General features: G+C 48.2%; 4 protein-coding genes across 4 annotated transcripts; 2 read left to right on the top strand and 2 right to left on the bottom strand.

Moving 5' to 3' along the window:
* Positions 1 to 191: 191 nt before the first annotated feature.
* Positions 192 to 5496, bottom strand: LOC111071982 (sodium/hydrogen exchanger 6). Its single transcript, XM_041592285.1, is given in 12 exon segments — positions 192 to 847; positions 918 to 1026; positions 1084 to 1298; positions 1929 to 1980; positions 2060 to 2213; positions 2275 to 2386; positions 2450 to 2786; positions 2850 to 2984; positions 3049 to 3338; positions 3412 to 3600; positions 3662 to 3786; positions 4833 to 5496. Coding segments are annotated over 12 exon segments (2271 nt in total). The 5' UTR covers positions 5185 to 5496; the 3' UTR covers positions 192 to 646.
* LOC111071987 (acyl-coenzyme A thioesterase 9, mitochondrial) lies at positions 5470 to 7052 on the top strand. Its single transcript, XM_022363559.2, has 3 exons — positions 5470 to 5771; positions 5827 to 6069; positions 6134 to 7052. The coding sequence occupies exons 1-3, from the start codon at positions 5654 to 5656 to the stop codon at positions 7039 to 7041; spliced, it is 1269 nt and encodes a 422-aa protein (XP_022219251.1). The 5' UTR covers positions 5470 to 5653; the 3' UTR covers positions 7042 to 7052.
* A 10-nt stretch (positions 7053 to 7062) lies between these two features.
* Positions 7063 to 10602, bottom strand: LOC111071981 (ubiquitin conjugation factor E4 A). The gene is made up of 3 exons (XM_022363544.2): positions 9738 to 10602; positions 9291 to 9673; positions 7063 to 9229 (listed from the first exon to the last, which is right to left on the bottom strand). The coding sequence occupies exons 1-3, from the start codon at positions 10477 to 10479 to the stop codon at positions 7358 to 7360; spliced, it is 2997 nt and encodes a 998-aa protein (XP_022219236.2). The 5' UTR covers positions 10480 to 10602; the 3' UTR covers positions 7063 to 7357.
* Positions 10603 to 11780: 1178 nt separating this feature from the next.
* On the top strand, positions 11781 to 13041 carry LOC111071979 (retinol-binding protein pinta). The gene is made up of 3 exons (XM_022363541.2): positions 11781 to 12196; positions 12255 to 12627; positions 12690 to 13041. The coding sequence occupies exons 1-3, from the start codon at positions 11892 to 11894 to the stop codon at positions 12951 to 12953; spliced, it is 942 nt and encodes a 313-aa protein (XP_022219233.2). The 5' UTR covers positions 11781 to 11891; the 3' UTR covers positions 12954 to 13041.
* The last annotated feature ends 299 nt before the right edge of the window (positions 13042 to 13340 follow it).

Raw genomic sequence — 13340 nt, 5'->3', positions numbered from 1 at the left:
TGTGATTGTAGATAGTAGATTGTAGATGATTGATTGATTGATAGATGGTAGATTGTTAGAGCAAACCAAAGTGAAATATTGTATATTGTTTGATAAACGAGGAGAGTCCACATGAGTTGGTTAGATGATGGTTTTGGTTTTGGTTCGAAGGAAAGACAGAAAGAAAGAAAGAAAGAAGTATGCCGCAGAAATGAGAAATAAGTAAATTAATATTCATCGCTGTGAAGAGTTGTTGTTACATTTTTTGTTTGTTTGTTTGTTTGTTCAAGTTAAGTATATTTTTGGTTAGCATGCATTAAACAGTAGTTAACAGTCAAAAATCAATATATACAACGTACAATTTAAGACTAGATCAAATAATCAACAATACATAGTACAGTAGTATGGGAAGTATTCCCCTTCCCTGCTCTGCTTGCCGCCTTCTTGCCTTGCACCACAAAATCAACAAATTATATTCCAACGTAAGAAAGTGTTCAACATAAACAAACTTAAATCACATTTGAATGATCTGCTGTCAGATTCTTTTTGGTTTGAGGTTTCTTTCCTTTTTTTTCTGGTTTGGACTTTGATTGGCATTTGGCTTCTGGGTTAGTGGTTTTCTCTATGGTTAGTCTTTGGTTGTGGGGTGCTTCTCATACACATTCACTCATTCAATATTGCGGTAGCTAGCCAGTAGATTGTGAGTATCGCCCGTGTAATGGATACTTACGCGACTTAATGAGTTGCGCCGCCCCAACGGGGCACCAGCTGCAGCTCCGGCCAGGCCATCCTGGCTGAGACCATTCCCAGTATCGTTGTCTATGCAGATATCCGAGTCGGAATCCACGCGCCTGAACTCGCTGCCATCCTGCAAAATATAGTACATTCATTATGGTATATTCTCTTACATCTATCTGTCTATCTATCATCTATCTCACCTGTGTTAGCTGCTGTGTGGTGGTGAGCAGCCTGGCAATGGGATTACAGCAAACGGGCAGCGTCTCCAGCAGCGTGGGCCGCGAATGCGTCAGCAGGGGCTTCATGAACCTAAATTGTTATTCATTTAGATATGAAATCACTTCGCTTGCCATAAATAGCACTCACTTGGTGTCGAAGCTGCCCCAGATCCTGGCCAGTATGGCCTTCTCATGACTGTTGCGACGACGTGCGCCACCTGTGCTGCCCAGACTTCCGTTCGGCCCGTCCACGGGCGTGTCCACATTGGACTCTGTGCCGCCTCCCGACAAACGCATCTTGCCACGACCTGCGCCGCCGCCCGCACCACCGCCGCTCTCCACGTCCTGCAAATAACCATCAGACTGGCGATCAAATGGGATTAGCACTGCGTTCGGTAAAGCATAAAGAAACATCAACACTGACGAGGAGATACCAAACAACAAAATCAAGCCAACAAAAAAAAAATACACAGGGACACAGGGACCTGCCAGCAATCAAGGGATTGAATAATAAATGGCAGCTACAATGGCAAATAAATATAAAGAACGGAAGAGAACTGAAGCAAACGAAAGTGTATTGAATGTGAGTTATTCCAAACGTACCGTCTGCGGATGTGAATTGTCCATGGAATTGTATACCTTTTATTCAACGGATGGTTAAATGTTGTGATAATTGCGCAGAAATGTACAAACAACAAAAATTATGAGTTAAAAACAATTCTTTAGAAGCTTAACTAGTCTAGAAATGGTAAATAAAACCAATGTTTGGCCTGCTAATTGTATTTCCCAATGTGGAATGATTATAATTCAATTAATTTATGGATTGCAACGTTATTAGAAGAGTTTACTCTGAAGATTTTTGAGTAAAGATCAGTTTGATTCAGTAGATTTATAGGGAAGATCTGCATAAGGAAATTGTTGTCTTGAAAGTTGGTTTTTTTGTTTAAATTACAATAAGCTTAAACCAAACAAATGCTATCCCTTAATACTCACACTGTGCACCTGGTAATTATTTAATTGTTCAGTCTCATCATCAACGCCAACCCTACCAATCCAGAAAGGGAGAGAATCAAATTTAAATTAATGCTCAAATTTATTTATTTGCTTTAAGGGGCAGTACTCACGGTATTTTAAACCAATTGAGCAGAAAATTGGCTGCACCGCCCTGTATGATGACCGTAAAGATGACAATCAACGATGTGGCTGTCAACATGGTCTGTCGTGCATCCGAAACCGTATTCCGTATGGCCAAAGCAAAGGACATGGCGCCACGTAGCCCTATGTCGACAAGGAGACATTAATTTGGCTTAGACCTTGCCGGGAACAACCACAAGCTTACCCGCAAAGAACAGCAAATGCTGGAAGTTCGATGAGATTTTTGGCTTTCGCTTGATGTTGAGCACCCAGGACAGGGGATACACGTTGACGGCCCGTCCCAAGGCGGCACAGATCTGCATAAATCAAAAGAATTTTCCATTACAAAAAGATGTCACAGGATAATTCAATAGACTCACGAAAGCGGTGATGATGAATCCAGCATCAAAGTGATGCTTGGGGAACGTGAACATCGACACGCCAATGTAGGAGAAGATGAAGTTCTCTGCCAGAAAGTTGAGCAGCTCGAAGATCTGTTTGGTGCGCTGCCGTGAATCCTCGGACAGGTTGTTGTACGTGTAGTGCGCCTGACAAATGCCGCAGAACAGTACGGCCACCACGCCCGTCAGCTCGGTGGCCTCGGCCAGCAAAAAGGTGCTGTAGCTCATCAGCACAAAGAGCGCAGACTCCAGCAGTGGAAAGTCACGTACGCGCGTGAACTTGGTCAAGTGTGGCAGGAGTTAAAGAAACAAACCGCTAATAAATGCTAATAATAAATAATAATAAATCTAAATTATTGTTTCAAAAGGATATCAAAGCCGTAAGCAGCCCATGGCGGCGCCAATCAGCAGCGACAGGAAGAATATCGAAAAGAAATCGCTCATTGCGCGTAGAAAGGCTGTGGTCTCAAACTCCCCCGTATTGGAGTAATGCTCGCCATAGTTCTGAATGGCTCTGCAAAGGGAATACCATAAATGTTAATTAACTATTTAAATCGGTTTTCAGTTGATTGTTTTACCCGCTAAGCACTATGGCCACCGCATCGTTCAACACAGATTCGCCCAGCACCAGCGCATAGAGATTAACATCGACCCGTAGATCGTTGAATATGGCTAGTATGGTGAGCGGATCTGTGGGCGAGATGAGGGCTCCAAAATATAGCGTGTCCAGGAATGTGAAACTGCTACTCAAGTACTTTGGCATCAGTTTCACACAGCCGTACATGAGGCCGCCAATCAGAAAGGACGACAAAGTGGTGCCCACAATGGCAAATGTCAGTATGGCGCCCAAATTGCGAAAGAAATATTTCTGCAAGGACAAAGCACACACGTTTGAGTGTCGCATAAAATAACATTGAATCTAATCTAAAAATAGTAACGACCTTCTTCAAGCTGTAGCCCGCATAGAATATAATGGGCGGTAGGATAATGTTGAAGAACACCTCCGGATCGAAGGTGGCCTTCAAGTCGATTTCATTCTCATCCACATCGTGGACCTGCCCACGGAACACATACGCATACGTCTTAATGCCCTCCGGCGGCTTGGTGCTGTTCGTCTGATTAACAGGATACTGAAATGGATAGAAACACGACAATTTTATCAGCGTAGCGCAAGGACAATGAAGAACTTACCTTAAACCAGAGCGTATCGGGTGGAAGTTTATCGCTGTACGCTGGTGTGCCCTGTGGCTCGACCTGTATGTGGACCAGGGGCGTGGAGTTGCCCGCATAGCGTATAATGGCACCCACAATCAGGCCTAAAATTCAGATAAAATGGGGTTTGAGTAAAGATTTATTTGCCGTCTGCTGTATGCATGTATATGCTGCCTGACCTATCACAAAAGCGAAAGTGACTAATTAGACGAATGGCTGATAAGAACCCTATGGGTGCCAGCATGCCATAAACAGCAGCGCCTCCTTATCAGCGCAGAACCCACGCTCAACAAGTGCTTAGGCGCGGCACAACCTCTTATCATTATAATGATGACTGGTTTTTTTTTTTTAAATAATTTGCACACGAAATCTGTGTTCTACACTTGTTTTTATTTTTTTATATGGGAGAGGAAAAAACGTTGTCAATTTAGATAGGGACCGACCGCTCCCGGGGTCTGTCGGGGCGGGCATATAACTCACACTTAATAATCAAATTTCATGAAAATAATACTCGTCGTAGTACGTGTCTCTGGGGTTTTGTCATTGTTGCTCCAACCCGTTTTATTGAATTGTTTCATTAGCTTCAATTAGTTCAAAGAAATCTTGTTTAAATACAAATAGATGTTCAGAGAATTGAGAAAGCTCTTTGGCCCCCATTCCATCGATGCGATGGTGTGCCAGCGCTATGAGAAATGAAATTTATTCTGCGGAAAACCCCAATCCAATGATAATGCATGACTAAACACGCCAAGGTCACGTGCGCGTCTCTAAATAAATAAATAAATAAGAAATTCTGTTTTCATTGCTTTGTTTTCGTTCTATCCAACAAACGTATTGCTGTCTGTTGTCTGTAGACATACGTACGTACGTTAGTTTGGTTTAACTGGGGATTTTACTTTGGGGCCCCTTTAATTAATGCCGCCTGGTTGCCTGCCCTGCCATATGCACGTAATGGCACGACTACGGTGCACACAAAAGCGTAATTACGAACGACAAGCGACACAAAGAGGTGGCAATGAAAGCTCCGTCGCTGCATATGGGTGTGAGTGGGGATACGATACAGACAAACGGGTGACACACATTCAAAATAGTTCTGGAAGGAGCCCGTTCCCGTTCCCGCCTCCACCCCTCCTCCACCCCACTGACTCACCGTAGATGACGGCTAGGCCGGTCTCGTGCAGCCAGGAGACGCGATGATGTTTAAACAGCCAAATGGTAAGGACTGTCAGCGCCAATAGGAACACAAACACCAACAGATCGAGACTTTGGATGCGATGGTTCAGCGTAGCCTTGGCGTCCAGCGCAATGTCCGTGTCCGTGGCACTGCAGCCGGTTATTAGGGCGCATATTGTTGCCACCACGGCAACCAGCAGGAACATATTCCTCCAGCGATCCTGTAGCCGGGATGATGTGTGAATGGGATGACGACCACGGATCGCAGTTTCACTCCCAGCGGCTAGCGATGCCATTTCTATTTCTGTAACATCATTGCACTCGGACATTTTGAGGCGCAGCTGCTTGCACAGCGCCGAGAAAACCGAAATCGATTTTCACGTTACGACGTTGGCCCCGCGGCTGTAATTGATTTCGCGCACAACACAACACAACCGACCGTGCGAGGGGGAAAGGGACTTGGAGCAGGGGCTGGCTACAGGCCACACTTAGGCCAGGCCGCAGCTGGAATATCTGTCGCTATTCTGTGGTATTTATTGCCAATTTGTTCTCAAACAATAACACATTTAAATTTTTTGCACTTTCTACGTAAAAAACAACCGTATGCTACTTTCAGTGTGACCGGGCGCAGTGTGTTTAAAAATGACAGAGCTTCTGCGCAGCTGTTTGTGTGACATCGATATATGGCACAATCATCGGTACCATCGCTTGAGAATGGCGGGATAATAAAGCTTCGATTTGAAAAACGGCAGTTTCAAATCATATCGGCATTGAAACTAAACTCGAGATAGATCTAACATGAATTTCCTCTCTCGTTACGCAAAGTCAATTGGCGCCATGCGCTCTCGAGGGCCGTGGCGACTGCGGCAGCTGCATCTGGACTCGGGTGACCACTCCTCGGGAACCATGGCTGAAAGTAAGCACCGATGGCCAAAGCTAGCAGCATAATTTCAACATCTGTCTGTTTACAGTCTCCGAGAAGATCAAGAAGCAGGTTGGCGTGGAAATTGGGTACCACACGATACCCAAGTGCCGCGCTGGCTTGCTCAAGTACCATCCAAAGCTGGAGGATTTGCCCGAGCGCAGCATGAAGGACTCGTACAGAAAGGCGATCCTGCCGCTGGGCTCTGATGAGAGAGTGCGCGAGCGCCATGTCAACCATGTGGGAATGGTGCGTGCGGGGCGCCTAATCGAAGAGATGGACACACTGGCCAGTAAGTAAATCCCAAAATCCCATTTTGAATCCAATATTTTAGCTAATTTTGCGGTCGAGTGCAGTTTGGATATGCCACTGTCATGTCAAGCTGCCAACGCTGCCAAGGAACACCCCGCTGCCGTATACCTTTGTGACTCTGCTGGTGGACAGCGTGGAGCTGCTCGCCCAGGCCAAGGCGGACATAGATCTGGAGCTGTCGGGCCACGTTTCCTGGACGGGCACCAGTTCCATGGAGATCTGCATCTATGCGCGACAACAAGAGCAGTCCATAGCCAAGGCCATCTTCCTGATGGTTGCCCGTAATGCCACCAATACCGCCCCTGCTCCCGTCAACCCACTGAAGCCGACCATCGAGCAGGAGAAGCTCTACTGGGCGGGAGCCAAGGAGCGTCAAAAAAAGAAATCCACGTCCTCCCCCTGTCTGGATCAAACGCCGCTCAACAAAGAGGAACAGCAGCTCATGTACGAGCTGTTCATGCGCACCAGGGGCACGAATATTCTGTCGGAAACGGGGAGTGTGGTGAAGCTAGACTCTCGCTGGATCTCGAGCACACAGCGGTCCAAAGTGTTGCTGGCCTTTCCGGAGAATCGCAACAACCACAACACCATCTACGGCGGCTACATTATGCGGAATGCCATCGAGATTTGCTACATAACAGCCAGCTTCTATGCCGGCCGAAGACCCATGCTGCAGTACCTCTCGGACGTGGCCTTCTTCCAGCCCGTTCACATCAGTTGCATACTCAAGCTGGAGGCCTATGTCGTGTACACCTCCGACAACTATATGCAACTGATGGCCGTGGCCAAGGTGCTCGATGCCAACAGCTTCACGGAGATGCAGACGAATGCCTTCCATCTCACGTATCGCAGCGATCACAAGGTGAAGGAGGTACTGCCGCACAGCTACCAGGAGACAGTGTGGCACATAATCGGTCGTCGGCATTTTCAGAGCTTCCAGCAGAGAAAGTAGAGACAGACACAGAGACGGTATTAGAGTTCTTGGGATTATAGAAACATTTATGCAACCGAAAAGAAGTGAGAGAAAAGCGAATAATAATTAAAATTTCAAGAACCACTAAACTGTACACAGATTAACATACACACAGACACACGACACACACACACGACGAGAATGTGTGCGAATAATGGAATTACATAATCGTATCTTATGGGAAATATTTAACATTGACTATAGCCCGATCCTGTCCTGTCCTGTCCCCTTGTCCCCTTGGAGCGAGCACACTCTTTGGTTGTGCCTGCACTTTTATCTAGTTGGAATATTGCGTTCAGCTCTTGCAGCGTGCCGCACTGCGCTTGCCCTCGATCCATTGGTCAATCTCCTGCTTGAGGGCCACATTGGACTTCACTTTGTCCATGGTAAGGGGCTCACGATTGAACGGGTCCGTCTGATCGCTGAGCAGGTGGCGCGCGATGGTGGAACGATCGACGGTGACCTTTGAGCTGGGCAGAATGACGGGATCTGTCATCAGGCTGGATATAATCGGATCCAGATACTCTTCGGGGGCATCGGCCAGCAGCTCTTGCTCCTCCTTGTACGCGTCCCCCATTTTCTTGACCTTGGCCGCAAACTCGGACACGTCGCCGATCAGCTGGCCGCCGCCGATGCGTATGAGAATGTTCTCGGCGAAGCCAAAGAGCTGGTCGCTGTAGGAGCGACCGTCCTGGGAGACGGCCAGACAGAAGCTGTCGTCGGTGCTCAGATTGATGTAGATGTGCGAGATTTCCAGCACCGTCTGTGCCGGATCAAAGTCAAACTCCTTCTTGTCCTTGACCTTGAAGCGCTCCTTGCGCGGCCCCACCAAATGCAACAGAAAGTAGTTCAGCATGGCCGCAATGCGATCCACCATGCTGTTGTGGCAGAATATGCTCTTGATCTCCGTGGTGAGGAGCTTCAGCAGATTGATGGTGTCCCGTCCCAGTATGTTGTCGAATCGTGCCAGCATGCCCAGGTGATGCAGATTGGTGACCTGCTGCTGGCGTTCATTTTGCGAGAGACTGTTCCACTCGCCATTGTCCTGCGCCTGCTGCAGCTGCTTGATCTGCTCCAGATTGGACAGCGACTCGTCCAGCAGAAAGATGGCATCGTTGATCAGCAGATTGATGAAGCGCAAGAATATGGGAGGCTCAATCGCCTCCATATTCTCCTCCGCCTCGATGGCCAGCTCCCGAAAGCATTGCACATGCTCCGGCTTCGTCCAGAGGAACTCCATGATGGCATACATGGGTCGGCGATAGTTGAACTTTTGCTCGAACTGCACCGACTGGCCGGTCATCTCGATGCTGACAAAGACATTCAGCAGACTGCGCACCACCTTCAAGCGATCCGGATGGTTGTCAAAGACATGCGTCACGAACGTCTGCCGATTGCTGTTGACGATTTGCGTGGGCAGCAGAAACTCCAGGGCCTCCGCCAGCTTCGCCCGCAAATGGGGATTCTTGACCAGGCCGGAGCTGCCCATGAACAGCAGTATCATCTTGAAGAAGGCGTCGTGGGCCGAGTAATAGATGTGTATGAACTGATCGCCATTCAAGCGGCGGCAGAAATTCAAGTAGGCCGAAATATTGTCAATGATGCTCTCCGGCACCGACTGCATGTAGGGTGCCACGAAGGGTGGCGTGTCCGAGAGCAGTTCCAGATTCCGATGGATCTGCGGGGCAAAGTCGCGCTTGTCCAGCGCCTGCTCGTAGCTCTCGCGCGGCATCAGGGCCACCTCTGTAAGCCAAATGGCCGATGCCTCCAAGAACTTGAGCATTTCGGTGTCGTTTGTGGGCTCCGAAAGGGTGTTCCTGATGGACAGCACCTGCTGCATTTGTTCCACCAGCATGCGGAACAGATTCTTGGTCAGATCGTTGTTCGGGTCACTGCGTAGGACATCCTCGTAGGCCGTCTGGGTGTTCTGCAGTTCGCGCATCACGCGACCGAGTCGCTCAATGCAGGGGCGATTCGCCAGCTCGAAGCATTTGTGGGTCATGTAAAAGATCTCGGTGACAAAGTTATATTTCTCAGCTGTCAGTCGCTCCTCGCCCTCGACGGTGGGCAGCAGACAGGTCTCATCGTGCGCCTTGAGCAGGCTCACACCCTTCGCCTGGCGATCCTTGTCGGCCACAGCACAGTACGTGGGATCCACCAGCAGCACCTGCAAGCGATGCATTAGTCAGGGAAGGGCAACCTTTAGAGGTGAAAGCAAACGCCTTTACCTTCAGCGAGGGCACACAGAGGGGCGAGCAAAGACGCGTGAGAACCGCACAGAGGCTGGTCATAAAAGCATCGCTGGCTGTGCTGTACATCGTCTGCTCGAGGTTCAAGTTCATGCTGCTCCAGAGATGGCCACGCGACACATTCGCATCCAGGCAGTTGGCGATCCACTGCAGGGTCTTCCTCTTGGTTTCGGGCGACAGGACGAGCAGCTGCTTGACGAGCTGAAAAGTCGATTGCTGATGATGCGACAGCAGGCCCCAGAGGGCAGGGTCCGTTTGATTCAACGACAACTGCTGGAAGAACTCGTATTTGCCGGTCTGGGTCTTGGGCAGGATCGATATGCACAGCAGGTGGCCCAGAAGTGTGTCCATGTACTCGCCGCCTGCAGCAGAACAGAGAGCGTTAAGGTATTACAAAAAAAACCAAGAAAGCGAATTAAAACAAACCCTTTGCCTTGGGATTGGGTGTGGTGTAGTCAATCAGGATCTCCCCCAGCACAGCTGCCCGTTTGTCCTTCACAAAGAAGCCCAGAACCCAGAAGATATTCTTCTTTATCGTTATCAAGTTCTCCTTGGCAATGCGCTTCTGCAGCTCCGTCAGCAATGGATAGAATATGGCCTTTAGGGCACCGAGAGCTTCGATCGGCTCATCCTCCTCGACCACCTTGCAGGCCACAAGGACCAGAAACTCCTGGGTGCTGGTTTCATGCTCACTCGCCTGCTCGAACAGCTCCAGCCACTGAGAGGCAAAGGATTGGGGCGCAAACAGATCCGGCTGGCGCATGCAGGTGCTGGCATTGTTCAAAATCAGTTCCTGGATCTTGGCACTGCCCGCCTTCTTGGCGCCCTCCATACGCTGACACCTGACAAACGCTCCATGCAGATAAGTGATGGCGTGCGGCTCCCACGCCTCGCCACTGCCTTTGCCACCGCCACCAGCCAGCAGGCAGTCGGAGGTGTCGCTCAGCATCAGTCGCTCGAACAGGGCGTGGGCCACCAGATCCTCGCCGAGCCTCTCCTCGCTGGTTTCCACGACCACGTCAGCCAGGCAGGCCAGAGACTGCTGGCCGCCGCCTTCCTTATTCAGCGTAAACAGCAGAATCTCCTCGACTAATTTGTGTGACACGCCATCGGCCGTCGCACTGCCCTCTTGCAGCAGTGCTGCGAACGGGTTCTGAACGCTCGTCATCCTGCCGAACAGTTGTAGCAGAATTTTTTGATGTTAAAGCACCAGTTCCAGTGACAATTGCGTTGAAGTTTCAGGCCCCAAAATATTTTTTATTTTTATTCCCACTTCCCACTTTTTATGAATTATTTGAGCCCGATACTATCACGATAGTATCGATTGTTTTTTTCAAAACATTCAACGTTGATATTCCTCGATTTTGCTATTCCGTTTAATATTACTAGCTAGTTGGCCCTCTCAGCCCTAAAAAAATTGTTTTATCCAATTCCTCAATGAATTTTGTTGAGAATTGGCTAGTTTTCAGAACTCTTTTTCATTGGATTGTTTACATATTAAGGTTCAAACAAAAAGAACATAAAACGAATGTGACGTCGTATTGTGGCGCTGCCAGACTCGTGCAATTCGTAGTTTCGGGCTGCCACCATGAAATATTTTTAGCCCGATACTATCACGATAGTATCGATTGTTTTTTTCAAAACTTACTGAATCTTTAAAAATATACCATCAAAATATCTAGAAAAGTATATTAGACGTTAGGAAATTCTCATTTAATTTGAATTTTAATTTGAGTTTAATTTAATTTGAATAATTATAGTGAGGAGCCCGCCTTTAAATCTATTGTACATCTCGCACTTAATTCTCATATTACAAGCTCTCAAATTTCCCAGCGGGCAGGCCATGAATGTTATCAATTTTACGATGCGAACATATTTGTTTAATTAATTGCACTCGATTAACCTTCTTTATCAATGGGGATTACAATGCTCTCATATCTGGGACAGCCAGCCAGCGCAAAACCTCAACCGAACCGCAGCCGCATGCACTCAAAAAATAAATCCAAAGCCAATTAAGACAATCAATCGCAAAAGCCACCCATAACGTACAACGAAAAAAAAGCACAAAAATAATAATGAAAAACAAGCGCCGGCGGGTTCCACCCCCCCCATTTCCCACCCTCAGTCGCATTTCCACCTTAGCGCCGCTTCTGAATAAAATGTCTTCGTGCAATTGTTTAATCGGCTTATGATCAGCGGCCGGGCCGGGCCGAAAGAAAAGCAAAAGAAAAAGCCAAAGCAAAACTCGATGAAGTTCGTTGATTCCCCCATCCATCCATCCATCCATCCATCCATCTGCATGTTATATCAGCTTTGTTTGGCAGTCGATGAGGTATTTTCAATCGGTAAACATATTGCATTTTCCGCTCACAGTTGGAACAACAGGAAACCACAGCAGTTTTCGCACGTGTGCGTGGGAGTATGTGGACGACAGGAAATGTATAGCGGAGGGAAAATTAACGATTTTTCCACCTTACAGCGTTTTCATTAGCAGCCGTAATATATACGGGGGACCATCGAGGCGAATTCTAGACCACATTTTATACTCTTATATATAGATTGGCACTCTACCAGCGATCGATGAGTGCGCTGCGACCCCTGAAACCAGCATTGCAGGCGATTGCCATCGAGGAGCTGAATGAAGTGCCGCAGCGGGTGCCGGACGACATTGAGGCGCTCAGGGAGTGGGTGCTGAAGCAACCGCATTTGCGTGCCTGCACCGACGATCGCTTCCTCTTGGCCTTTCTGCGCGGCACGAAATTCAGCCTGCAGCGAGCCAAGGAGAAATTCGATCGCTTCTACACGCTGCAGTCCTCCATACCCGAGGTGTTCAATGAGCGGCGCCTGGCCACAGATCCTCTGGTGCTCGACATCCTGAGAATGGGGTGAGTTTCAGTATCGTGTGAAGAACCTGGTGGCACTGGTCTGAGAGATTTGTTGCAGGGTGCTGCTGCGACTGCCGCTGGATGCGGACGATCCAGGGCCATGCGTGACCATCATACGGGCCGGCTCCTATGACACCAGCAAGTACAAGTTCCAGGACATCATACGGCTGGGCTCCATGTTCGGGGAGATTATGATGTTCGAGGACGAGAACGCCACGATTAGTGGCTACGTGGAGATCATGGACATGACCGGCGTCACGGGATCCCATCTGTTTGCCCTCCAGCCGCAGTTGCTCAGCAAATTCTCGACCTATGCGGATGAAGCCATGCCGACGCGCCAGAAGGGCATTCACTTTATCAACGTGCCCTCGGCCTTTGAAACGGGCTTCAACTCACTGCGATCCTTCTTTCCCTCAAAGATCAAGTCAAGGGTAAGGCGTAGCAGTCACCACTACCCATTGCTTGGATTGACTGCTCCCAAAATTACTTGCAGATTTCTGTTAGCTCTGATCCGGAGGCCATATTCCAAATAGTTCGTCCCGAATACCTACCCAAGGAGTACGGTGGAACACGCGGCACCATGCGCGACATAAGCGAGGCCATGGAAGCGAAGCTATCCAGCTATGGCCTTTATTTCGAAGCCTCCCAGCACTTTGGCACCGATGAGAAGTTGCGTGAATTCGGGGATCGCGTTCGGCACAGCCATCGCTCCTCCTTCGGAGCTGTTGGGTCATTCCGTAAACTAGAAATCGACTGAATCTGAATCGATTTAAAGGGATTAATTGGGATTGGCGCTTATGTACATAGATTAAAAATTCAATTTGACCATATAATTTGATAAAGCTTGTTTAATCTTAACAAATTAATGTGACAGATTCCGAAAAATGATTTGGCTATTAGTTAAAGAAAACTATGACCACATTTCCCTGAGACAGCTTTGGGAGTAAACAGACGTTATCAGTTCCTGATCAAATCTACATAAATTATGGAGCTCTACTGCGTGCGAGTGAGAGAGAGGGAGAGAGATAAAACTGACGGTGACAGTGCTGGAAAACATAATTTTGTCACATTTGGAGACGGCTACGAACATTGCGCTCAGTGCTGCCAACTTTTCATCAGGAAAAAAGCCGTTTCTAACTTGGAC

This window comes from Drosophila obscura, unplaced genomic scaffold, assembly GCF_018151105.1.
Source record: "Drosophila obscura isolate BZ-5 IFL unplaced genomic scaffold, ASM1815110v1 contig_179, whole genome shotgun sequence".
NCBI classification, from domain to species: Eukaryota; Metazoa; Arthropoda; class Insecta; order Diptera; family Drosophilidae; genus Drosophila; species Drosophila obscura.
Note: the sequence above shows the minus strand (reverse complement) of the source record. Positions and strands in the feature narration are given on the sequence as shown.

Bases quoted from the DNA above. Each gene is read 5' to 3' on its own strand.
- LOC111071987 (XM_022363559.2), top strand. From the start codon at position 5,654: ATGAATTTCCTCTCTCGTTACGCAAAGTCAATTGGCGCCATGCGCTCT. The intron at 5,772-5,826 runs GTAAGCACCGAT...GTCTGTTTACAG, and splicing joins CTCGGGAACCATGGCTGAAA to TCTCCGAGAAGATCAAGAAG. The intron at 6,070-6,133 runs GTAAGTAAATCC...GGTCGAGTGCAG, and splicing joins AGAGATGGACACACTGGCCA to TTTGGATATGCCACTGTCAT.
- LOC111071981 (XM_022363544.2), bottom strand. From the start codon at position 10,479: ATGACGAGCGTTCAGAACCCGTTCGCAGCACTGCTGCAAGAGGGCAGT. The intron at 9,674-9,737 runs GTTTGTTTTAAT...GTTCTGCTGCAG, and splicing joins ACCCAATCCCAAGGCAAAGG to GCGGCGAGTACATGGACACA. The intron at 9,230-9,290 runs GTAAAGGCGTTT...CATCGCTTGCAG, and splicing joins TCTGTGTGCCCTCGCTGAAG to GTGCTGCTGGTGGATCCCAC.
- LOC111071979 (XM_022363541.2), top strand. From the start codon at position 11,892: ATGAGTGCGCTGCGACCCCTGAAACCAGCATTGCAGGCGATTGCCATC. The intron at 12,197-12,254 runs GTGAGTTTCAGT...GATTTGTTGCAG, and splicing joins CTCGACATCCTGAGAATGGG to GGTGCTGCTGCGACTGCCGC. The intron at 12,628-12,689 runs GTAAGGCGTAGC...AATTACTTGCAG, and splicing joins CCTCAAAGATCAAGTCAAGG to ATTTCTGTTAGCTCTGATCC.